At 42.0% G+C, this 26236-nt stretch overlaps 1 protein-coding gene across 1 annotated transcript; it reads left to right on the forward strand.

Annotated features, from left to right (window-relative positions):
* Nucleotides 1-571: 571 nt before the first annotated feature.
* Nucleotides 572-16121, forward strand: CCL28 (C-C motif chemokine ligand 28). The gene is given in 3 exon segments (NM_001129903.1): nucleotides 572-673; nucleotides 12609-12735; nucleotides 15911-16121. Coding segments are annotated over 3 exon segments (390 nt in total). The 5' UTR covers nucleotides 572-603; the 3' UTR covers nucleotides 16104-16121.
* Nucleotides 16122-26236: the final 10115 nt, after the last annotated feature.

The raw sequence follows: 26236 nt of genomic DNA on the forward strand, positions 1-26236 counted from the left end.
ACCTGTCATATTACCTTTCTCCTAAATAAGCTAACAGCCTCACTGGAAACACTTTGGCTGCCAACCAAGACCAAAGTGGAGTTGAATTTTCCCATCTTTCCACCAGATAATGCTTTTTATGACTTTCCACCTTTGTCCCTAGAAGCTTAGTTTCAACAAGCTACTTAAAAACACTGATTCCTTTATGCAGCGGTTCTCAATAAAGGTGTCCTTCAGAATCACCTGTGAGCATTTCTTAAGACTCAAATTACTGGGCCTCTGCTCCAAAATTCTGATTTATAACTCTGTGCAGGAATTCATGTAGGCAGGTATTTTTTTATTGTCCCTGAATTCTAGCACACGCTTCCAAACTCACAAGAACCTCACCAGATGGCAGATCACCACTGACATCGCCTGACCCCTAGGTGGTTGCAAACAGCTCTGGTCCTGAGAAAGAGCCCAGTTTCAAGGAAAGAAACATGAGAAAGAGGTACCCTGGCACCTCCCAGGGCGGGGCTTTCTGGTTTGCTTTCCTCCACGCTCTTTCTCTGCACCCAAGGACACTTTTAGCCTCATTTCCTGATCTTACAGCCTCGCCTCCGCTGCTGTTGTGCTCTGGGACAGATGGGAATGCAGCAGACAGGACTCGCCCTCCTGGCTTTGGCTGCCTGTGTGGCTTTTCACCCCTCAGAAGGTGAGTGGGGGGTCCGGCTATCTCAGCCTCCAATGGAAGGAGGGGGCTGCCTTCCAAGATGGAGCTAGAAGGAGTGAGGTACCGCCAGCAGTTAAGGGCAGGAATTTCCAGTTATCTACATGAGAATGGCATACATTTCAATCCCTCACCTCCAAGAGGCAATTCCAGAAAGGAACCTCGTTTGAACAGGAATATCAGTAATTAGCCACCTGTGCAATTTGGAGCAGTGCTTCCTTTTTTGATGATACTATCTTAGAAAATCCCCCAATAGAGGCTGAAGGAGAGCCTATTAAAGGCTGTCTTCAGCTTTTGCCCCCTCACTCTGCCTACTAGACAGAATACAAGTGTGCACATTCCTGGAAGAAAGATAGGCTTGACCTCTGGTTTAGGGTTTGGCAAGTCGCAAGCTTTCAGACCAAAGTCAGCCCTGTGGATACTGAAAACCAAAACTTCAGTCTGATCTTACAAAAGGGACTCAGGATAAAGGAGACTGAACAATGCAAATTATATCAGAGAGAACTTCTATTTTGAGTTGCTGGCATCTATATGAAGATTCTGGGCTTCCCTGGTGGCTCAGAGGCTAAAGTGTCTGCCAGCAATGCGGGAGACCTGGGTTCGATCCCTGGGTTGGGAAGATCCCCTGGAGAAGGAAATGGCAACCCACTCCAGTACTCTTGCCTGGAGAATCCCATGGATGGAGGAGCCTGGTGGGCTACAGTCCTCAGGGTCGCAAAGAGTCAGACACGACTGAGCGACTTCACTTACTCACTCATATGAAGATTATAGGTGCGTTTGGACCGGAGGTAATCTTTTCTACTATATTTAGGAAACCCTAAATATAGGTATTTAACACTTGACTGATTTGACTCTTTTCCACTATCTTCTTTTCTGAAACTTTACCCTGAACAGATTCTCTAAATTCAGAACAGAGGTAAAATGTAAATTTTGTTTGGTCTGCTTTTTGAAAACTCCAGGCAACATTTTAAATTGACAGGTTTCACATACACATAGCTGTGTGTACACACATACAAACTGGATTTTAGGGCTTCTGAAAAATCAGGTCTGGCAACACGGGTTCCACTTTCTCTGGCAAGAATGAATAGAGCATACTAGCCCTTTGCCATTCACCTGAAACTATCACAACATTGCTTGTTAATCAGCTATACCCCAATACAACATAAAAAGCTAAAAAAAAAAACAACTGCTAAAGCAGACTAGCCTCTGTCCTTCTCCGGACAGAGAGAAGGACATCCTATTAACTGCTTGGCTATTAACATCCTATTAACTGCTTGGCTCCTGTAGGCATTTGCTTAGGGACTCCCAATATAGCACCTCAATGTGCAGAGCTTTACTAATGAGCACAGTTCTTCATCTCTGTCCTTCCATTTTATCAAGGCAAAAAGTTTTTCATTTTATGTTTCTGTGAATTTTTCAGAAAATTTCACCATTGAGATTTTAGGACTCAGATCCATTGTTTCCCAAAAGTCTACCAGCTAAGGCTTCATTCCTAGTATTGGCAATTTGGTGTTTTTTGTTTTTTTTTCACATGAAGCTTTGAAATAAAAGTGTATATGTCTCCCCCATCAGCTTCTTGGCCTGTTTCTAGCCTTCCCTGTGGCGGAGGCAGCAGCGGCATTCCTTCAGGAGAGGAGGGAGGGACAGGCAGGTGGAGGAGGCAGGGTGATGAGGAAAGCCCTGCCAGACCCAAGGCCAAGGTCTGCTTGGGAATGAGTTCTGGCAAAGAGGGTGGGACAACAAACCACCGAGGTGTTTGAAAAGGAACAGTTGATGATGATAAGAAAGAGCTGAGGAGATGTGACTGTAATGCTCTGAGTTAGTCTCAGGGCTTCTCCTAAGGTGATTTGTGTGTTAGTCACTCAGTTGTGTCCGACTGTTTGCTACCCCATGGACTGTACCCCACCAGGTTTCTCCATCCATGGGATTTTCCAGGCAAGAATACTGGAGTTGGTCGCCATTTCCTTCTCCAGGGGATCTTCCTGACCCAGGGATTGAACCTGAGTATCTCACATTGCAGGCAGGCTCTTTACCATCTGAGCTACCAGGGAAGCCCACAGCAGTTTGGGTCACAGGAAAATTACATTGTCTGAGAAGCTCCAAGTTTCTGCCATTTAGAAATAAGTAATGCACCTTCCTTTTTTTGGTGGGACATGTATTAATATTAAGTTAATCTTAAAAGTGCATCCCAATATATATTGTTGTTCAGTTGCTAAGTTGTGTCTGACTCTGCAACCCCATGAACTGCAGCATGCCTGGTTTCCCTGTCCTTCACCATCTCCTGGAACTTGCTCAAACTCATGTCCCTAGAGTGGATGATGCCATTCCACCATCTCATCCTCTGTCATCCCCTTCTCCTCCCACCTTCAGTCTTTCCCATCATCAGGGTCTTTTCCAATGAGTCAGTTCTTCGTATCACATAGCCAAAGTATTAGAGCTTCAGCTTCAGCATCAGTCCTTCTGGTGAATATTCAGGATTGATTTTCCGTAGGATTGACTGGTTAGATTTCCTTGCAGTCCAAAGGACTCTCAAAAGTCTTCTCCAACACCAAAATTCAAAAGCATCAATTCTTTGGCACTCAGCCTTCTTTATGGTCCAACTCTCTCGTCCATACATGACTACTAGAAAAATCATAGCTTTGATTAGACGTACCTTTGTCAGCAAAAAGATGTCTCTGCTTTTTAATACACTGTCTAGTTTTTTCATAGCCTTTCTTCCAAGGAGCAAGTATCTTTTAATTTCATGACTGCAGTCACTGTCCAGCACTTTCTGTAGGAAGCTTCCATTCAAGGGTCTGTGTGTCTCAAGTGCCCTGTGGAGGTTGTAAGGAATGCAGGCTGGGAGGAAGGTCAGGATGGGAGGGAGGGAGGTGAACACTGACTACGGCCATTGTCTCGGGCTCAGGGAAATAAGGAAGTGGCCTGTGCCAGTCTGAGACTTGAAAAATGTGTTTTGTTTTGTAAGACATTAAATGTTCCATTATCTTAATGGTGCCTACAGTGGCCATCTTGATGTGATGGCTTAGTAACTGGCATTCCCCAAATGTTCTGTATAAATCAGGAAGCAGTTGACTTACCCATAATTAAAAGCCTTGGATTTTACCCAAAGATAGGGCAATACTCCACCCCCAACGACATGGCTGCCAATTCCCAGAAATCAATTCTGACTCCATAAAAATGTCTATTATTCAGTGGCCAAAAGCCAGATTCTTTAAAGCCACAATCCAGGGTTTGTAGGTCTTTCTGTTTTTATTTTACATTAAAGACTAAACGTCCACTTTGTCCAGCAGATACAAGTTGGGGGATTTTGCTTCATTGAGTCCCAAATTGGCTTTCTTCAAGTTTCTTCTGATAATCAGCCTTCTCAGAGTAGGATGGCTCCTGATTAGAGATACATGCTAGGGACTTGCTGCTTGAATCCTGAAAGAAAGCTTTATCTTTTGTCTGTTTCAGTTATAGCAGACTCACTACAGATGGTTGCCAAGAATATACATCTGTGCTTGTAAACTGGGGCTCTCCATTTCACCAGGAGTGGTCCCCAAGAGGCCAGACATAACATGCCCAGTAACCTTTGGTTTCTCTTCAAGTTTGCCCTTTAGTGTGTTTTGTTCTGTTTTTAATTTAATTTAATTTTTAGTTGAAGGATAATTACTTTACAATGTTGTGATGGTTTATGCCATATATCAGCATAAATCAGCCATAGGCATACATGTGTCTCCTCCCTCTTAAACTTTCCTCATATTTGTTTTTTTTTAATGTTCTTTTCTATGTCTAGAGAAGCAGAGTGACTTCTTATAATACAGTAGCAACTGTCTCAAATTTCAGTCATATATGGACTCCTTTAAAGGAAAAATCCTCTTTATTCTTAATGATGACATTTAAATTATTTTACTACATCACTTGATGTATAAACATAAACCAGGCATAGACCCCATATATATATAGTATATACTATATATATATAGTATATTTGTTGTTGTTCAGTCACCAAGTCGTGTCCTGTTACACAAACATTATCTCAGGGCTCCAAGAAGTATCTGGGAGGACTTTATTTGGACACAGCAGTTTCATGCAACATGGCTTAGTGAGTCCTTCTTGCCTATGTGGTGTGCAGTGGACACCTTTGTTTGTAGGTATTCGAAGTATGATATGGCTCCATTAAAGCATGATAACCAACTATAATTGGAACATTTAACTGCTGTCATTCTGGTTTTTTTTTTTTCACTTTAAAAAATGTTATACCTATTGCCATTTTTAAATTGTACTTGTAGACTTGAGATACTGACAGAAACCAAGTGAATCTTTCTTATCATTTTCAGCTTTATCCTGAGAATATTTCTCTAACAATGGCATGTACCTTTGCTCTATTTCCATTCTGTGTTCTCTAAAGTGTTATTTGTATTGGTGTTTTCCAAACTGCATTTCTAATAAGCCCCCAAGGGGTACCATACCACAGCTCTGAGAACCACACTTTGAGTAGCCATACATCTAAGTAAGAGAGGAAGCTGGGTCACCTCTCTACAGTAACAGAATCCTTAAAGCTCGGAATCTAATTGTTATATCACGAATCTGCAGTGTTTTACTGTTGGTCTTAAAAAGTCTTGAGTAAGGAAATATTTAAAGCCTTCTCTTAGTGACCAAAATTGGATCACAGACATAAAGTCAAATCAGAGACAGACATTTGTAGCAAATTAACCATTCAACTCTCTGACACTTAATACTAGAAACAACGATGACAACCCCAAACCAACAGGAACATTGGCAATAACACTATAATAAAAGATAATGCTTTTAATGAGATACTAATAATATCATCTTTAAAATAGTATATAGAATACAAGTGATTTATCATATTGAATTAACCCCTAATTACTTGAGTGTGGGAGGACGGTATGTTTTTGAAAAAGCACTGTGCAGTTTTAGGACACTTGGGACATAAGACCTTGACCAAAAACTCATTTTTTAAAAAGGGAAAAACACTAATGCCAGGCACTGTGCTATGTGGTGCGGGCATAAAGATATGCTGAGGGAGTTCATAGTCAAAAGGCATAGTCATATAAACCCCAAATTGTATACATATATAAAATATATAAAGCCAGAAAAGCACATGGTACCATAAGACCTCAGATCCATGGCGGGAAAGGGCAAGACTGGGAGCAAGGAGGCAACTGGGATCCTCAGTAGTTCACACTGATGAGGTCTGGAACTTGGGCAGTGATAACAGGGACGAAAAGCAGGGAGACAAATCTGAGACATGTCCAGGGAGTAAAATTTACAGGTGTTTGTGACTGGCTGTGGATTGCAGGAAGAGGGAATGACACACACGTTTCTGGCTTGGGTAATGGTAAATGATGGTTAAGTGAGATGCGACCCGACGAGGAGAGTATTCGTTTGCATTTGAACCCAAGCGATGTTTTGTAAAAAGAGACTGTCGAAACAAACAAAAAACCCCAAACCTGACACAATTTCAACAACAGTTTAAGATTTTTTTTTTTTAAACTACGTGCATCAGAAACGAGTAGATCAAGCAACCAAAAAAACTAACGGAGGTGGGAAAGATATGCCCAACACATCTGCTTTCCCCTCCAGCTCCAGGAAGCGCTGCCCGGGACGCCGAAACGCGTCACCTGGAGCAGCGGGGCAGAGGCGGCGAAGTCCCGGCGGACGGCGCAGGTGCTTGAGGTTCCCGGGGTTGGCGGCGGAGGAGCAGGCTCGCGCTGCCGGGCGTCCGTGGGCCTGTGAGTAGCCTCGCCGGTCGCAGGAAGCCACCCTCCTCCAGGCGCAGTCCTTGTTACCCTTGGCCGGGGCTCCGCTCCCAGTGCTCTCCCTGTGCCCGGGCACCAAACGCGGGCTGAGACAGAAAGCCGCCCAGGAGGTTGCGCGCGCGCAGAGGCCGGAAAAGCGGCCAGACAAGCTGCAAGAAAAGCGGCCAGACGTGGGCCAGACAAGCTGCAAGCACCACCCGCGGCCCAGGGCTGTCGCTCCGCACTCCTCCCCTTCCCTGAGCTGGGGCCTCCGCTCCAGCACAAAGTCTCCCCACACGTGGCGCCCTCGCCTATAGATACGTGTGCTGGGACAGCCGTCAAGGCTGGGACACCGTTCTGCTTGTGTCTTTTTCCTATTTTTGTTTTAGTTTTTCCTCTGATTTTCCTTTTCTAGGGACATGAGAGGAACACTTGTCAACTAAAGAAAATGCACAACGTGAGAGTTGCCAGTTAAGTTTTATGTGGGACAATATGAGGATTGTACCCTGGGAGACAGCACCTCAGATGGCTCTGAGAAACTGTTCCAAAGAGGTAGGGGGAAAGAGAGTATGTATGTGATTTTGGTAAAGGCGGACTGCTGCTGCTGCTAAGTCACTTCAGTCGTGTCCGACTCTGTGCGACCCCAGAGACGGCAGCCCACCAGGCTCCCCCGTCCCTGGGATTCTCCAGGCAAGAACACTGGAGTGGGTTGCCATTTCCTTCTCCAATGCATGAAAGTGAAAAGTGAAAGTGAAGTCGCCCAGTCCTGTCCGACTCTTCGCGACCCCATGGACTGCAGCCTACCAGGCTCCTCCATCCATGGCGTTTTCCAGGCAAGAGTACTGGAGTGGGGTGCCATTGCCTTCTCCTACATGCAATCAAGTACGTGGCTTTTGTAGAAAGTTTCTGCTGGGCTCCTGCAACTTCTGCTAGACATTAGAAACAATCGTCACCGTGAAGAATTTTAGTGCTTTACAAGATATGAGGATCTACAAGAATTGCACTCATAAAATCAGCTCCTGAGAATATTTATCTGAAGACCAGTCCTGCCAATTTCCTTGAGCAAAGTGCCTCATTACTGCTCTCCACCCCGAACTCCTTCAGGGGGTGTTGGAGGTCAGCAGCTGCAGCCCAACAGGATTTAATCCTTGTAGAGATAGATGGCAAGCAGCCATGGCAGGTGCCAATTTATGGTTGACACCCAATTATTTTATCCTGTTTGTGTTTTAAATAAATACACTTATGTTAGACTTAGCTCTGTCCCACCCATGATAATAAATACCATTTCCATTATTTTCCAGAATTAATATTTTGTGATTCGCATTTAGCCTGAGTTGAATGTATTTTTTTAAGTTTCTAAGCAAATCGTATTTGTAAATTTACAAATAAATTATCTTTATTATTTAGATCAAAGTTTTTAAGCAGTTACTTTGCACTGCTGCTGCTGCTGCTGCTAAGTTGCTTCAGTCGTATCTGACTCTGTGAGACCCCATAGACAGCAGCCCACCAGGCTCCGCCATCCCTGGGATTCTCCAGGCAAGAACACTGGAGTGGGTTGCCATTTCCTTCTCCAATACATGAAAGTGAAAAGTGAAAGTGAGGTCGCTCAGTCACGTCCAACTCTTCCCGATCCCATGGACTATAGCCTACCAGGCTTTTCCATCCATGGGGTTTTCCAGGCAAGAGAACTGGAATGGGATGCCATCACCTTCTTTGCACAGGACCTGCCTATTCAAAACAGTATATAATGGAAAGAGAACTCTTAACTACAGATAATGGTGTAATGTAGGGGAGAGGAAGAAACAACTTTCCTTGCATCCTTCTAGGTTCTTTACTAGGACTCCTATAACAAAAGACAGATTAATAAGAAAAAAGCATACAAGTTTATTTAATGGGTGTCTTCACAAGGAAATGAAGACTCAAAGAAGCAGTTTGAGTTATGGCTTTCACATAAAGTTGGATGAAGTGGTAATTTGTGAAAATGTGAGAAAACAAAGGAACTTGAACTAAGGCAGTTAAGCATGGGAAAGCAATGAAGAAGATAAGGGTTAGTTTAATAAAGTTTGTACAGATTCTCCTTGGCTGCAACTTCATGTCTCATGGAGACACCATCTCATTTCACCCAGAAGGTTGTAAAATGCTAAAAATTTCTTTCTTCCCCGGGTGCAGGGAGAGTACCTTTTACTTGGAAGTTTTGTATCTTGCTTTTAGGAAGGTCAGAGTGCCCTTTTTGCATCTGCTGTTTTTCTGACTTTAACTTAAAATAATCAACATGCCAGAATGGAATACTTTGGGGTCATGTGTTCTGAATTCTTTCAGGGACAAAATATTAAAAATTATAGATGAAATGGACAATTTCTTAGAAAGCTATCAAAATTGAGGTTATAGAAAATCTAAATAAGCACGTAACTCTTAAGGAAACTGAGTCAGAGTTAAACATCTTTTCTTCAGATAGACAGTAGGCCTAGCTGGTTTTAGAGGTTTTACCAAACAATGAAAGAAGAGGCAATTCTTGTCTTACACAAACTTTTCCAAATAATAGAAAAATAGAGAAAGTTGACTGCTGCATTGTTGGTGATTAATGTTAACACTTAAAACATTCAAGGATGACTTCAGGGGATTAAAATATAGACTAATCTTATTTATGAGCATAGATGCAAAAATATAAAAATGCAAAAATAAAAATGTTTTTATAATTATATTAGTTATTGAAATCAGAGGACATTCCTGATGGTTCTTTTTTGGGGGCTGCGCTGGGTCTTCATTGCTGTTTAGGCAGTTCTGATGAGCCGGGGCTACTCTCTAGCTGTGGTGTGCTGCCCTTTTGTTGTGGAGCATGGCTCCAAGGCTCTGGAGTACTGATTCAGTAGTTGTGGCTCTTGGGCTTAGATGCTCTATGGCACCATGGGATTTTCCCATAACCAGGGATCAAACCAAACCAGTGTCTCCTGCATTGCAAGGCAGATTCTTAATCACTGGACCACTAGGGAAGCACGGATTGTTCTTTAAAAATGGAAATACTCTGACAGGAAGATGCATGAGAAAACCTCTGGGGGCGTGATGTTATCTACAAGAATCTTACCTTAGCCCTAGTCCTAATCATCCCAACAAGCTTCATTGCCTACCTTGTGTACTCTTCACAGGATTCTTTCTTGGCCTATTGTATTTCCAGGTGCCTCACTAGGGCACCAGTCACATCTATGAACACCAGATATGCTTGCTTGCCTCTTGTCTTTTGATAGTTAATCTGATAGGTTAAGTGATCTCCAGGTGAGCCCATCTTTTATATCTGAGAAATGTCATCCAGTTTGTTAAGTACATATAGGTCCCAGGTGCTTTTCTGGGTTAAAACTGTGCTTTTAATTGATGTCAGCATTCAGATAACTCGAATTCTTTAAACACATAAGTTCACTTATGATTCTTAATTCCCACATAGCTTTTGAAAGTCCATTTCAGATTTTATAGTTGCCTGGGTCACAGTGGGGCTGCCCTGGTGGCTCAATGCTAAAGAATCTGCCTACAGTGTGGGAGGCCCAGGTTCAATCCCTGGGTTAGGAAGATTCCCTGGAGAAGGGAATGGCTACCCGGAGAATCCCATGGATAGAGGAGCCTGGTGGGCTATATCCATGGGGTCACAAAGAGTCAGTGACAACTAATAGAGGGTTCTGTGTAATAGTAACTGTTCGTTTTTCTACTCCCAGGGTCTAATATAGTGATTCAATATAAAAGAACTTGTAGACATAGCTATAGATAGTATTTCATTTACAAGAATTCACATAATAATTTTTATATAGTAAGATGGGTGAACGAATGGATAGTTACATGAATAAGCCCAAAACCTTATTTGGGGTATTAAAACAACTTTAGTTGGAGAATAGCAGCAGAGTGTAGCTAAAGAAAGGAACTATTAGTTTCAGGAGATCAATACATTAATAAATGTGAGGAGAACCAGTGTTCTGTTCTTCCATTGCCCTTAAAAAAAATTTGAAATAGGGAATTCCTTGGCAGTCCAGTGGTTAGGATTCAGTGCTTGACTGTCATGGGCCTTGCTTCACAGTTCAGAGTGGCCAAGAAAAAATGGCATTTAATGTAGAGAGTTCACCAGTGGCCTAGTGGTTAGGATTCAGGGCCCCTGCCTTGGTCTGGGTTCAGTTCCTGGTGGGAGAACTGAGATCCTGCAAGCTGTAAGGCACAGCCAAAACAAAAACAAAAATGAACAAAGAAGGTGTACAATTCAGTGATTTTTAGTATATTCACAGAATTGTACAACTATTACTGCTATCTAATTTCAGCCTGTTTCATCACCCCTTAAAAGAGACCTTGTATCTGTTAGTAGTCATTCCCCATCCTCTCCTGCCCCCACCCCTGGCAAACACTAATCTGCTTTATGTCTTAATGGATTTGTCTATGGACATTTCATATACATGGGATCATACCATATATGGCTTTTTAAACCTGGTTTCTTTCACTGATAATCTCTTCTTGTCCCAGGATCAGAAACTTCTGTGGCTTAGAGCTGACACCACTGAGGGGTTTTAATCATTTCTTTTAATCCTAATTTAGGCGCTAACTTCTGTCTGTTACTATAAGACTGCCACCTGCAGCCACCGTTGACCATAATTTCTAACTTTTGAAGAAATGCATTACCCACTTGGAGGAATGCGGAGCATAGACTACTGTGTGCAGGTAGCATGGAGGAATTTGCAGATACACATTTTAGTAGGGGACAGTTTCCTTTCATTATTTGTGTTGCTCTTTTCTCCTTTTATCTGGGTCACATAAGCTTCTCCTAACTTGACTTCCTGCCCTAATCACACCGTACTTATTCCTACTTGCTTATCACTGCAAGACAAATTTTTCTAAAACCCTTCTCTTTTCTCAACCTTTAATGGTCTCTATTTCAAAAAAGATAAACCTCCTTAGACTAACATTCAAGGCGTCAATGATGTGATGTCAGTCCATCTTTTGAACCATATCGCTCATCAATCAGCTTCCCAGCAGCTTAGTGCAGGCAAAGAGGTCTATTTTTCTGTATTCCCTTAGTATGCCCTATGCTTTCCTATCTCAGAACTCTTGACCATGCACTTCCTTTAGCCTGGACAAGCCTTCTCCATTTTTGCCATCCCTCCAAATCCTCAAAGATTCAGTTAAGTCCTTCCTGGGCAGTTAATTTCAAACCTGCTCCAGGGGCCCATGTGGTTGGTCCCCTCTGAGTTTTGGGGACACTCTATCAATCTTGCTTCTTTAATCAAGTCTGGTCACAGCTCCACTGCCCACATCTTCCCTTGCTGTATGTCTTTGCTTGTGCTTAGTTTTATCTCCCCAAAATACAGTGTGAGTTCTGGAAGGTAGAGACATGTCCTGCTCTGTGGTCTGCATACACAAAGCCCCCAGTAAATGATTGCCCCTCATTTAAGCAGGTTAACATTCTGTTTCACTGGAGTCTCCAAGATAAAGCCAGGCCAGTGCTCTATAGGTGGGGAAAAAGCGGAAACAGTGGCAGATTTTATTTTCTTTGGCTCCAAAATCACTGCAGATGGTTACTGCAGCCACAAAATTAAAAGATGCTTGTTCCTTAGAAGAGCTATGACAAACCTAGACAGCATATGAAAAAGTAGAGACACTACTTTGCTAACAAAGGTCCATATAGTCAAAACTATGGTTTTTCCTATGGTAAAACCATAGGAAAAGCTATGGTAGTGATGAACAGATGTGAGAGCTGGACCATAAAGAAGGCTGAGCACCGAAGAACTGATGCTTTCAAATTGTGGTGCTGGAGAAGAGTCTTGAGAGTTCCTTGGACCTCAAGGAGATCCAACCAATCAATCCTAAAGGAAATAAGTCCTGACTATTCATTGGAAGGACTGATGTTGAAGCTGAAACTCCACTACTTTGGCCACCTGATGTGAAGAACTGACTCATTGGAAAAGACCCTGATGCTGGGAAAGATTGAAGGCAGGAGGAGAAGGGGACGACAGAGGATGAGATGGTTGGATGGCATCACCGTCTCAATGGATGTGAGTTTGAGCAACCTCCGAGAGATGGTGAAGGACAGGGAAGCTTGGCATGCTGCAGTCCATGGTGGTCGCAAAGAGTTGGACCTGAGAGTTGGACCTGAGTTAGTGACTGAACAACATGTATTCTATAAACCACATTTCTTTCTTTTCTTCTTTTAGCCATACTTCCCATTGCCTCCAGCTGCTGCACTGAGGTTTCACATCATGTTTCCAGAAGACTTCTGGAAAGAGTGACGACGTGTCGCATCCAGAGAGCTGACGGGGATTGTGACTTGGCTGCTGTCATGTGAGTGCTCTTTGGCAGGAGGGCTAAACTTGCAGAATGACCATTTCTCCACCAGTGAGCCATAGGCTGGGGAGACTCTGCCTGCTACCCAACATACAGATCGTTATTTGAACAAGAGAGGGGAGAGTGGTGTTAATGCACACTCTCTCAGTACCAGGATGTCCAGAGCCTCACGTTAGCCCTCCACACCCTGCACTGCAGCGATGCAGCGAAGGTGAAATGCTTTCAGTCACCAGACAATGTGCATGCCTTTCCTCGGCCAAACGAGGGACGTTCTGAGTGGGGGGAAAATTACAATGAAAGAAACAGATGAGAATCTGACACCTCTGTGCTGACAAGCCAGCTGAAAGATATAGAGTGGTTACGACTTGGTCTCAAGTAAGATGAAATTGGACTGTGTCTTATTTTGTAATCGTAAGTTACATGATTACTTGATAAGTCATCTCTCTTGTGTTTCCTTACAGTCGACATATAAAGTTAAATGTTCTCTGTTTCCAAACTGTTTTACTACAGAACATGTTTTTACTTATCCAAAACGTAGTCCCTTAACTATGTTGTTTTTTAAAATGTTTTCCAATTTTTGGTGCCCCAGTCTTTCTAATTTTAGTTTAGTGTGTTTAGTGGTATCTCATCTCAATTTTAACTTGCTCTTCTTGAACATTAGTTCCCTTAACTTTGAATATGTATGAAGACTTTAAGGTTTGAGATAAGTGTTTTAGATGCAGAAAACGTTGCAAGCATTGAAATTGCAACTCTGAAATAATATGCATTATTAATCTCAATTAACTAATACAACTTAACTCACAGTGAACACACTAAATTTATTTCATTGTTCTTTTCTGCCTAGAAATAGGTCCTTTCTTTTCACACCTGTAACAATCACTTGTAATATCTGATGTCTGAGACAGCAGTTTGCTTGTTTAAAATTTCTCTATAGTGACTTCATTAAAGAGTTTCTAACTCTTTCTACACATAAACAAAACACAAAGCTGTATATCTTGGGAAGGGGACTGAGTCTTCTTGAATCATATAGACATTATCTGTTAGGAAGAAAATTTAGGATTATTAAATAAAGTTGTTTGGGAGGCTTGAGTATTTTTTCAAAAATGGTTGTCGAAAGGCTGTTGTGCTTAGAGAAATGGGCAAAGAAATAAATTTTAGGGATCAATTATAGTTGTAATCTATGGCAGGGCCTTCCTTCAAAATTCACTGGACCGTCACAGGCTACTCTTATGTGTAAAAAAAAAAAAAAAAAAAATCGAGAGATCAGCCTAATGGTTTCTTAGCATCAAACTCTTCACCTAGAAATTCACAACTGAGTGGCTCAGTGCCCACCAGAATATTATGGAGTTGGAGGAAGGCAGGGAGTGTGAAAAAGGCTACCTCCTTATCCTGATGGAGACACATGTGATGCAAGTGTAGGTTTAAGCAGTCTTTAAACTTAAGGGTTTTAAAACATCAGCACATCTTGGGTTAGGGCACTATGTTCTGGCAGCTGATTTTTCTGCTTGTATTACCTTGAGGGTTTGAGGCCCCACTGAGCAGGCCTTTGAAATCCCACATGGCAGGTGTTGCTTGTGTTCCTGTGCTTTCCTCCTCCCTGGATCCTCTGTCTGCATTCCCCCATCTAGGTCTCTCCTGTAGCCCCAGAGCTAATGCCCCTGCCTGGGGCTCCTCACTCCCCAAGCAATGCTGGCTTTGAGTCCTCGTTCTCTCCTTTGCAGCCAATGGGCGTATCTGGCTGTCAGTGGGGGTCCTTCTCCCCTGAGTGTCTGCTCGGATTCTTGCTGACACCACAGGGTAAGGAGAGAATTTATTGCTTTGGAAAGGGTAGGAACTTCAGCTCTTTCTTGTTGATTTGTTTGTTCTCCATATTGGTGCTATAGCCCAGTTTTCTTCTGTAATAGCTTAAGGCAAGCCAATGGGCCACAGGGAGAATTAGCTTTTCTTTTGAAGACCTCTCAATCTAATACACTAAGAGAATGTGTTATCCTCCTATTAAGACACCTCACTTCTTTTAAGTTAATAATCCCACATGCTGGCTTTATTATGCTCAAGTGCTTCAAGCCTTTCCCAACTTTTCCTCCTATTTCAGAAGTCCCCACATTAGCTGATGCTTCCTCTTGGGTCATCTGAAGGAACGGCAGCCTCATCTCTATCCCCACCTGGTATTTATATATATATATATAATATTATATATATATAATATATCCCCACCTCCCGAAGAGAAGGGTGAGGGGTTTCCATTTATCCAGATACAGAAATATTGTATATGTATAGCCAGCAGGATTTTCAACAATTAATAAGAGCTGGATGGCATCTGATGGGGAATTAAAAGCCATGTCTTTTGTAATCAGAAATTATTCGAGTTACCAGAAATTGTGAATGGTGTTCTAGGATTCTCCTACGCCATTGTCAACATTTCATAATAGAAAAATGAACACGAGAACAAATTCTGAGACATGGTATAAATCTATATTATAGTAAGATTGTTTTGTTGAAACAAAACCAGATTGTCCTTATTTTTGAACAATTTTCACTTCATATCTACAAGTAATTACTGAATTCCTGCTGTGAACAAGGCCTTTTCAAGATACTTCCAGACTATTCTTCCTTCGAGGAACATAACACCACAGAAAAAGAATAGAGTCTGAACCAACTACTCAGATAAAAGATGGAGAAAACTAAGTGCCAGAAGACAGGTAACCGGGGGCCACAGAGACTGAGAGGAAAAAAGAGGCGTTTAGCTGAGAGGATCTAGAAAAACCTCATGAAGGAGGATGTGTTTAAGGTAGGCAATGAGGAAGTCACTGGTTTTTTGGTTGGGTGCTTGCAGTCAGGACGAAGAATTGTTTTCCCGTGGTTTCTCTCCCTCCATCTCTCCCTTCTTCCGCTTTCCTCCTCTTCTTTCCCCCTCCTCCTATCTCTCCCCGTCTCCCTCCTCCTCCTCCTCCTCCTCCATTTCCTTCTCCTGCTCCTTTAAATATTTTCTTTGGATGTCTGAGGAACCACAGGCAGTGCTGTAGTAAAGATTCATCCTTGTGGTCCTCAGCTTTAGGATTCAGTCTGTGTCCAGACATACACTGTCCCAAAGTGGGAACTGCCTACAAGGTCACTAAGTTTTTACTTATTTGTACCGTCTATCAGTGATTTTTTTTTCTTCCCTTCTTGGCAGCCTTCATGTCAAGCGCAGAAGAGTCTGTGTCAGCCCACACAATCACGTTATTAAGCAGTGGATGAAAGAACAAGCAGCCAAGAAACAGGCTCAAGGCAACGTTTGCCATAAGAAGAGACACCACGCAAGGAGGAACAGTAAAGGGCCGCATCGGGAAAGGCAGGAAGCGCATGGCCATAAAACGCCCTATTAGAGAAGGCACAGATGAAGCTACACAGAGGAGTCCCAAGTGAACTTGGTTGTGGCTGGTTATAAAAATATCATGTGAATCTTCCTTATTGGGAGCCAACAGGGCAAAACAAAATATATTTTTCAAGGGGATAATCACACAGATGCAAACGTAGCCAATAATATACTCAACTGAAAAAATGAAGTGAAAAGAGAATACTTATCTTCACATAATATTTGAGGAGCAGCATACAGATCTAATTTCTCCAACTTTTTTACTATGACGTTTTCCAGATCTGCAAAGAAGTTGAAAGAGTGGTACTGTGAACATCTGCATGCCTTTACCCAGATTAATCCTTGTTAATATTCTGCCATATTTGTTTTTTCTCTCTCTTCTCTCCTTGTACATGTATATATAAAACATTATATATACAAAGTTATAAGTTTTTTCCTGAACCATTTTGAAAACAAGTACAAACATCTTGACACTTCACTCCTAAATTGTTTTTAGTGTTTCAACTTGACATCCGTCAAGAATAAAGACATTTTCTATAAAATCGTGCCATCAGCTTTATGCCTAAAAAGGCAGCAGTTTAATCATCTATATGATATAATATATATGTTCATATTCCACAATCATATATATGTTTATATTCTAATATATGAATGTATATATAAAACATGAACATATATATTCGACCCAGGGATTGAACCCAGGTTTCCTGCATTGCAGACAGATTCTTTGCCATCTTGGGAAGATCCCCTGGAGGAGGCCATCACAATCCACTCTAGTATTCTTGCCTGGTGAATCCCATGGACAGAGAAGCCTGGCAGGTTACAGTCCATGGGGTCGCAGAGACTCTATTGAGTAACTAAATACTTTTCAGGATCACATTCAGATTTAGCATTTTTGGTAAGAATTCTTCCTATGTGAATTTGCATATTTCCTAGTGCACTATTTTAGAGTTTGTGAACAGTGAAGTTCATTTTTTACACAGAAGACTTTGGATTGACAAATTCAGATGCTAAAAAAAAAAAAAAAAAGGCCTGGTTTGTCCTGGGAGCCACCTGCCTCCTACAGTCAATTGTTGGAGCAGACTAGTCAGGGGTCTAGAGATGGGTCCTGTGTGAGATGATTTCACAGTTTCCTAAACAAGGAGCCTACATCCTTTCATTCCTAACACACCTTTACCACGCCTTGTGGGTCCATCCCCAAGGCTCTGCTAATCTTTTGGCTTCCTTGCTCACAGAGGCTGTAGAATAGGAGATGGTTTTCATAAACAGCCACCAGATGGCAGGAGCAGAGCGTGCACTCAGCCAAGTGTCAGGCGTCTGGCTCTCCCAGTGTGCCACCCCCAGGTGATGGCATTGCCCAGAGGTGCTGAACCTGATGTAGGCTAAAACTATCACCAAACAACAGTCCGTCTAATATTCCTCATGAACACTAATTTAGCATCAGTGAGCTTTGTATTGATATTTCTAATTTTTGAATGAGGAAACCAGAGGCTTATGGGGTAAAATGACTGCCCCAAGGGCACATGGTAAGTGACAGGGATAAGCCTTAGCCCCAGGTCTCCAAGTCTCCCATCAGCCCCAGCAGTGGACCCTAGAAGGTGTGCACCTACCTGGAGGTGGGCAGAGGAGGAGGAATGCAGGGAAAGATCTGCGCAGGAGCTCCAAAAGGGCCAGGGATGCCTGCGGACAGTTTTACCTGGCTCTAGAATGAAGACATGTTGCTCCTGGGCTTGGTGGCCCTGATCCTGGCAAAAACCGTCTTCATAAATTAGAAAGTGCCTCAACCTGATATTAGTGAGTTAAGCACAGTGAAGGAAATTTTACTGAGTTAAGGCAGTGAAGGACATTGCACACTCTTCATGACCTTGATTTTGCAAAATCTCCCTCACTAGCGTCTTCTTTTCAACTTAAAGACAGATTTTGTCCAAAAATACAGGCTTTTTCCCACTCAATTCCATCATGCTTTTTAATATGATAATAAGATACAATGGGTAATCCTGAGGAAAATGATTCCTAAATAGCTTAGTCTGTTCCACCGGCTTTAATAAAATACCGCAGACTGAGGGACTTATAGTCAGCAAACATTTATTTCTCACAGTTCTGGAGGCGGGGAAGTCCAGGATGGTGGTGTGGCAGATAGAGTGTCTCGGTGGGTGGGCTGTCTTCTGAGCTGAAAACTGCTGACTCCTCCCTCTCCGTGTCCTCACATGGTAGAGAGGACTGGGAGCTCTCTGGACCCACTGTTACAGGGCAGGAATCCCAAAGACACCACCTACTAATATCATCCTCTTTGGGGATTAAGATTTCAACATATGAGGTGTTTTTTTATGTAAGTCGCTCAGTCGTGTCCGACTCTTTGTGACCCCAGACTATAGCCCGCCAGGCTCCTCTGTCCATGGGATTCTCCAGGCAGAAATACTGGAGTGGGTTCCCATTCCCTTCTCCACAGGATCTTCCCAACCCAAGGATCGAACCCAAGTCGGGAGACACAAACATTCAGACCATAGCACTAAATACTCTTTTTTGATCCCATAGTCCTATCATCCAAGCATCTTCAAGTTTCAGGTTCTAAAAACTTTAAAATTTTTACATTAAAATTTTAATGTAAATACAATATTAATCAATGTATTGTAAATTAAAAATTAAATAATGTAATGTAATTTACATTACATTAAATCTCAGTTCAGTTCAGTCACACAGTCGTGTCTGACTCGCTGTGACCCCCATGAACTGCAGCATGCCAGGCCTTCCTGTCCATCACCAACTCCTGGAGTTTACTCAAACTCATGTCCATTGAGTCGGTGATGCCATCCAACCATCTCATCCTCTGTCGTCCCCTTCTCCTCCTGCCCTCAATCTTTCCCAACTTCAGGTCTTTTCCAGTGAGTCAGTTCTTCACATCAGGTGGCCAAAGTAGTGGAGTTTCAGCTTCAGCATCAGTCCTTCCAATGAATATCAGGACTGATTTCCTTTTGGATTGACTGATTTGATCTCCTTGTAGTCCAAGGGACTCGCAAGAGTCTTCTCCAACACCATAGTTCAAAAGCATCAATTCTTTGGCACTCAGCTTTCTTTATAGTCCAACTCTCACATCCATACATGACCACTGGAAAAACCATAGCTTTGACTAAGATGGACCTTTGTTGGCAAAGTAATGTGTGTTTTTTAATATGCTGTCTAGGTTACATTAAATTTAAAAAAAATAAAATAATAACTTGAGAGCAACTTAAAAGTCAATTAATTGATCTAATTAATCATAACAGGGAATAATACTATTAATAAATAATGAACAACATTAATGAAAAGCTAAAATGAAAACATTGGTGTCTAATCCTCTCAGTCAAACTTGAACTATTTTCAGTTTTGTTTCCCTTCCAGTCCAGGTCCAAAATTCTACATACTTTTTTGTAGCTATAAAGACAGTAAGTTTTATGCTATATTTTAAATTTTTTATTTTACTGCAGTGCAAATAAATGAAACTTTCTGTAATGGAAAACAGCTTCCTAAAGAAATTCCATTTGACAGAGTATCATATGTACTTATTAAAACACTACTGTGTCACCAATACTGCACTATGAGTAGATCACCTATGTTAACCCTCTAAGGTCTTTTTAGATTACATTTTTATTAAAGCAGTTCAAGTGTGTAGTAAAAAATAAAAAACAGTGCAGCAGAATTTATCATGAACAATAACATCCTCTTTGTCCTCCCTCTTCCCAGACCTGCTTCTTTGATGCAACTTCTTTTAAACTGTTTTTTTTTAATTTATATTTATTTATTTTAATTGGAGGCTATTTACTTTACAATATTGTATTGGTTTTGCCAGACATCAACATGAATCTGCCGCGGGTATACATGTGTTCCCCATCCTGAACCCCCCTCCTTCCTCCCTCCCCGTACCATCCCTCTGGGTCATCCCAGTGCAACAGCCCCGAGCATCCTGTATCCTCCATCGAACCTGGACTGGCGATTCATTTCTTATATGATACTATACATGTTTCAATGCCATTCTCCCAAATCATCCCACCCTCTCCCTCTCCCATAGAGTCCAAAAGACTGTTCTATACATCTGTGTCTCTTTTGCTCTGTGTCTCTTTTCGCATACAGGGTTATCGTTCAGTTCAGTTCAGTCGCTCAGTCGTGTCCGACTCTTTGCAACCCCGTGAATCGCAGCACGCCAGGCCTCCCTGTCCATCACCAACTCCCGGAGTTCACTAGACTCACGTCCATCGAGTCAGTGATGCCATCCAGCCATCTCATCCTCTGCCGTCCCCTTCTCCTCCTGCCCCCAATCCCTCCCAGCATCAGAATCTTTTCCAATGAGTCAACTGTTTGCATGAGGTGGCCAAAGTACTGGAGTTTCAGCTTTAGCATCATTCCTTCCAAGGAAATCCCAGGGTTGATCTTCAGAATGGACTGGTTGGATCTCCTTGCAGTCCAAGGGACTCTCAAGAGTCTTCTCCAACACCACAGTTCAAAAGCATCAATTCTTTAGCGCTCGGCCTTCACAGTCCAACTCTCACATCTATACACGACCACTGGAAAAACCATAGCCTTGACTAGATGGACCTTAGTCAGCAAAGTAATGTCTCTGCTTTTGAATATGCTATCTAGATTGGTCATAACTTTTCTTCCAAGGAGTAAGCGTCTTTTAATTTCATGGCTGCAGTCACCATCTGCAGTGATTTTGGAGCCCCCCAAAATAAAGTCTGACACTGTTTGCACTGTTTCCCCATCTATTTGCCATGAAGTGATGGGACTGGATGCCATGATCTTCGTTTTCTGAATGTTGAGCTTTAAGCCAACTTTTTCACTCTCCTCTTTCACTTTCATTAAGAGGCTTTTTAGTTCCTCTTCACTTTCTGCCGTAAGGGTGGTGTCATCTGCATATCTGAGGTGTTTGATATTTCTCCCGGCAATCTTAATTCCGGCTTGTGTTTCTTCCAGCCCAGCGTTTCTCATGATGTACTCTGCACAGAAGTTAAATAAGCAGGGTGACAATATACAGCCTTGATGCAATCCTTTTCCTATTTGGAACCAGTCTGTTGTTCCATGTCCAGTTCTAACTGTTGCTTCCTGACCTGTATACAGATTTCTCAAGAGGCAGGTCAGGTGGTCTGGTATTCCCATCTCTTTCAGAATTTTCCACAGTTTATTGTGATCCACACAGTCAAAAGCTTTGACATAGTCAATAAGGAAGAAATAGATGTTTTTCTGGAACTCTCTTGCTTTTTCCATGATCCAGCGGATGTTGACAATTTGATCTCTGGTTCCTCTGCCTTTTCTAAAACCAGCTTGAACATCAGGGTGTTCACAGTTCACGTATTGCTGAAGCCTGGCTTGGAGAATTTTGAGCATTACTTTACTAGAGTGTGAGATGAGTGCAATTGTGCGGTAGTTTGAGCATTCTTTGGCATTGCCTTTCTTTGGGATTGGAATGAACACTGACCTTTTCCAGTCCTGTGGCCACTGCTGAGTTTTCCAAATTTGCTGGCATATTGAGTGCAGCACTTTCACGGCATCATCTTTCAGGATTTGAAACAGCTCAACTGAAATTCCATCACCTCCACCAGCTTTGTTCGTAGTGATGCTTTCTAAGGCCCACTTGACTTCACATTCCAGGATGTCTGGCTCTAGATGAGTGATCACACCATCATGATTATCTAGGTCATGAAGATCTTTTTGTACAGTTCTTCTGTGTATTCTTGCCACCTCTTCTTAATATCTTCTGCTTCTGTCCATAAACCATTTCTGTCCTTTATTGAGCCCATCTTTGCATGAAATGTTCCCTTGGTATCTTTAACTTTCTTGAAGAGATCTGTAGTCTTTCCCATTCTGTTGTTTTCCTCTATTTCTTTGCATTGATCGCTGGAGAAGGCTTTCTTATCTCTTCTTGCTATTCTTTGGAACTCTGCATTCAGATGCTTATATCTTTCCTTTTCTCCTTTGCTTTTCACTTCTCTTCTTTCCACAGCTCTTTGTAAGGCCTCCCCAGACAGCCATTTTGCTTTTTTGCATTTCTTTTCCATGAGGATGGTCTTGATCCCTGTCTCCCGTACAATGTCACGAACCTCCATCCATAGTTCATCAGGCACTCTATCTATCAGATCTAGGCCCTTAAATCTATTTCTCACTTCCACTGTATTATCATAAGGGATTTTATTTAGGTCATACCTGAATGGTCTAGCAGTTTTCCCTACTTTCTTCAATTTGAGTCTGAATTTGGTAATAAGGAGTTCATGATCTGAGCCACAGTCAGCTCCTGGTCTTGTTTTTGTTGACTGTATAGAGCTTCTCCATCTTTGGCTACAAAGAATATAATCAGTCTGATTTCGGTGTTGACCATCTGGTGATGTCCATGTGTAGAGTCTTCTCTTGTGTTGTTGGAAGAGGGTGTTTGCTATGACCAGTGCATTTTCTTGGCAAACTCTGTTAGTCTTTGCCCTGCTTCATTCCGCATTCCAAGGCCAAATTTGCCAGTTACTCCAGGTGTTTCTTGACTTCCTACTTTTGCATTCCAGTCCCCTATAATGAAAAGGACATCTTTTTTGGGTGTTAGTTCTACAAGGTCTTGTAGGTCTTCATAGAACCGTTCAACTTCAGCTTCTTCAGCGTTACTGGTTGGGGCATAGACTTGGATTACTGTGATATTGAATGGTTTGTCTTGGAAAGGAACAGAGATCGTTCTGTCTGTTTTGAGATTGCATCCAAGTACTGCATTTCGGACTCTTTTCTTGACCACGATAGCTACTCCATTTCTTCTGAGGGATTCTTGCCCACAGTAGTAGATATAATGGTCATCTGAGTTAAATTCACCCATTCCAGTCCATTTTAGTTCACTGATTCCTAGAATGTCGATGTTTACTCTTGCCATCTCTTGTTTGACCACTTCCAATTTGCCTTGATTCATGGACCTGACATTCCAGGTTCCTATGCAATATTGCTCTTTACAGCATTGGACTTTGTTTCTATCACCAGTCACATCCACAGCTGGGTATTGTTTTTGCTTTGGCTCCATCCCTTCTTTCTTTCTGGAATTATTTTTCCACTGATCTCCAGTAGCATATTGGACACCTACTGACCTAGGGAGTTCCTCATTCAGTATCTTATCATTTTGCCTTTTCATACTGTTCATGGGGTTCTCAAGGCAAGAATACTAAAGTGGTTTGCCATTCCCTTCTCCAGCGGATGACATTCTGTCCGACCTCTCCACCATGACCCACCTGCCTTGGGTTGCCCCGCAGGCATGGCTTGGTTTCATTGAGTTAGACAAGGCTGTGGTCCTAGTGTGATTAGATTGACTAGTTTTCTGTGAGTATGGTTTCAGTGTGTCTGCCCTCTGATGCCCTCTTGCAACACCTACCATCTTACTTGGGTTTCTCTTACCTTGGGCATGGTGTATCTCTTCACAGCAAAGCGCAGCTTTCCAGCAAAGCGCAGCCGCTTCTCCTTACCTTGGACGAAGGGTATCTCCTCACCGCCGCCCTTTCTGACCTTCAACGTGGGATAGCTCCTCTAGGCCCTCCTGCACCAGCGCAGCCACTGCTCCTTGGAGGTGGGTTGATCTTCCCGGCTGCCGCCCCTGGCCTCAGACACGGGGTCGTTATTGTTACCATCTTTCTAAATTCCATATATATATGCATTAGTATACTGTATTGGTGTTTTCTTTCTGGCTTACTTCACTCTGTATAATAGGCTCCAGTTTCATCCACCTCATTAGAACTGATTCAAATGTATTCTTTTTAATGGCTGAGTAATACTCCATTGTATATATGTACCACAACTTTCTTATCCATTCATCTGCTGATGGATATCTAGGTTACTTCCATGACCTGGCTATTACAAACAGTGCTGCGATGAACATTGGGGTACATGTGTCTCTTTCGATTCTGGTTTTCTCAGTGTGTATGCCCAGCAGTGGGATTGCTGGGTCATAAGGCAGTTCTATTTCTAGTTTTTTAAGGAATCTCCACACTGTACTCCATAGTGGCAGTACTAGTTTGCATTCCCACCAACAGTACTGGCACAAAGACAGAAATATAGATCAATGGAACAAAATAGAAAGCCCAGAGATAAATCCATGCACCTATGGACACCTTATCTTTGACAAAGGAGGCAAGAATATACAATGGAGAAAAGACAATCTCTTTAACAAGTGGTGCTGGGAAAACTGGTCAACCACTTGTAAAAGAATGAAACTAGAACACTTTCTTACACCATACACAAAAATAAAGTCAAAATGGATTAAAGATCTAAGCATAAGACCAGAAACTATAAAACTCCTAATGGAGAACATAGGCAAAACACTCTCTGACATAAATCACAGCAGGATCCTCTATGACCCACCTCCCAGAATATTGGAAATAAAAACAAAAATAAACAAATGGGACCTAATTAAAATTAAAAGCTTCTGCACAACAAAGGAAACTATAAGCAAGGTGAAAAGACAGCCTTCAGAATGGGAGAAAATAATAGCAAATGAAGCAACTGGCAAACAACTAATCTCAAAAATATACAAGCAACACCTGCAGCTCAATTCCAGAAAAATAAAGGACCCAATCAAAAAATGGGCCAAAGGACTAAATAGACATTTCTCCAAAGAAGACATACAGATGGCTAACAAGCACATGAAAAGATGCCCAACATCACTCATTATCAGAGAAATGCAAATCAAGACCACAATGAGGTACCGTTTCATGCCAGTCAGAATGGCTGCAATCCAAAAGTCTACAAGCAATAAATGCTGGAGAGGGTATGGAGAAAAGAGAACCCTCTTACACTGATGGTGGGAATGCAAACTAGTACAGCCACTATGGAGAACAGTGTGGAGATTTCTTTTAAACTTTTCAAGTTTTGTTCTTCCGGTGGTGTGTGGGAGGAAAACCTTTTCTTCCACCTTCTTATTTTTCCTGACTGTGTCTGAAAATTCAACTGACAAACACAGATTAAAGGGAGAAAAGCCTATACCTTTATTTAATATACATTTTGTGTGACATGGGAAAAGGAAATTAAAAAAAAAAAAAAAAAAAGCAAACCTGAGTAGTTTTATGCCGAGTTTGATGGCAAATGGGTAGTCATTCATTGGAATAAATGTGATAGATCAAAGAACATGAATGCAGTGTAGCCAACTTGGGGAAAGTTAGCAAAACCTGTTTGTTGAGAGTGAGTGAAGTCGCTTAGTCATGTCCGACTCTTTGTGACCACATGGACTGTAGCCTACCAGGCTCTTCTGTCCATGGGATTTTCCAGACAAGGGTACTGGAGTGAGTTGTCATTTCCTTCTCCAGGGGGTCTTCCCAACCCAGGGGTCAAACCCAGGTCTCCCGCATTGGAGGCAGATGCTTTACGATCTGAGCCACCAGGAAGACCTGTTTGTTAGGATTCTTCTTTACGCCCCTTTACCTTCAGAGATAAGGCTGCTCATCTCTTGCCCATATAGGGCGGATTTTATGACCTGTTTCAGGGAGGAAAGATGGGGGAAGGTCAGAAAGATTATGTCTCTGCTATTTTCTTGAACTCCTTCAGCTTAAAATATTTAATATTTAAGGTGCCAGGTTTTGAGGTAGTGTGTTCTGAACCCCATCAGTGGTTACTTCCATAATTCCAAATGAAAGCTTAAAATATTACTTATTTATCAATTTTAGGCAATTTCTATTGTTTCCTCGTTGCATCCTATTTCCCTTTCTTTCTCCCTCCTCATCTTGATAGTTTTATCACTGTTATTTTTCCTTATCTTTATAATTTAAATAGTATACCCACCTTCCTTCATTAGTCCATTAATTCTAGAATTTCAGTCTCCTCTTTATGTAACACGTAAATACCCTATTCCCCTTTTCTTTTTCTCCTATCCTTCCATCTTGTGCCACATCACCTATATTTTTATATTTAATGTTACTATAATTCTATACTAAAATAATAATCATCTTTCATACTTTAAGGAAGAGTCTCTCAACTCTAGCACTACTGACATCTTTGGCTGCTAATTCTTTACTATGTGACTCTCCCATACTTTATAGATGAATTAGCAGTATCTCTGACCTCTGTAGTGGATACTACATGACATTCAAAGCTGTCTTCAGATATTGCCAAATATGTTCTAGGAGAGGGGAGTAAATTTACTCTCAACTCCAGTTGGGAATCACT

Source organism: Ovis aries, chromosome 16 (assembly GCF_016772045.2).
Source record: "Ovis aries strain OAR_USU_Benz2616 breed Rambouillet chromosome 16, ARS-UI_Ramb_v3.0, whole genome shotgun sequence".
Taxonomy (NCBI): Eukaryota; Metazoa; Chordata; class Mammalia; order Artiodactyla; family Bovidae; genus Ovis; species Ovis aries.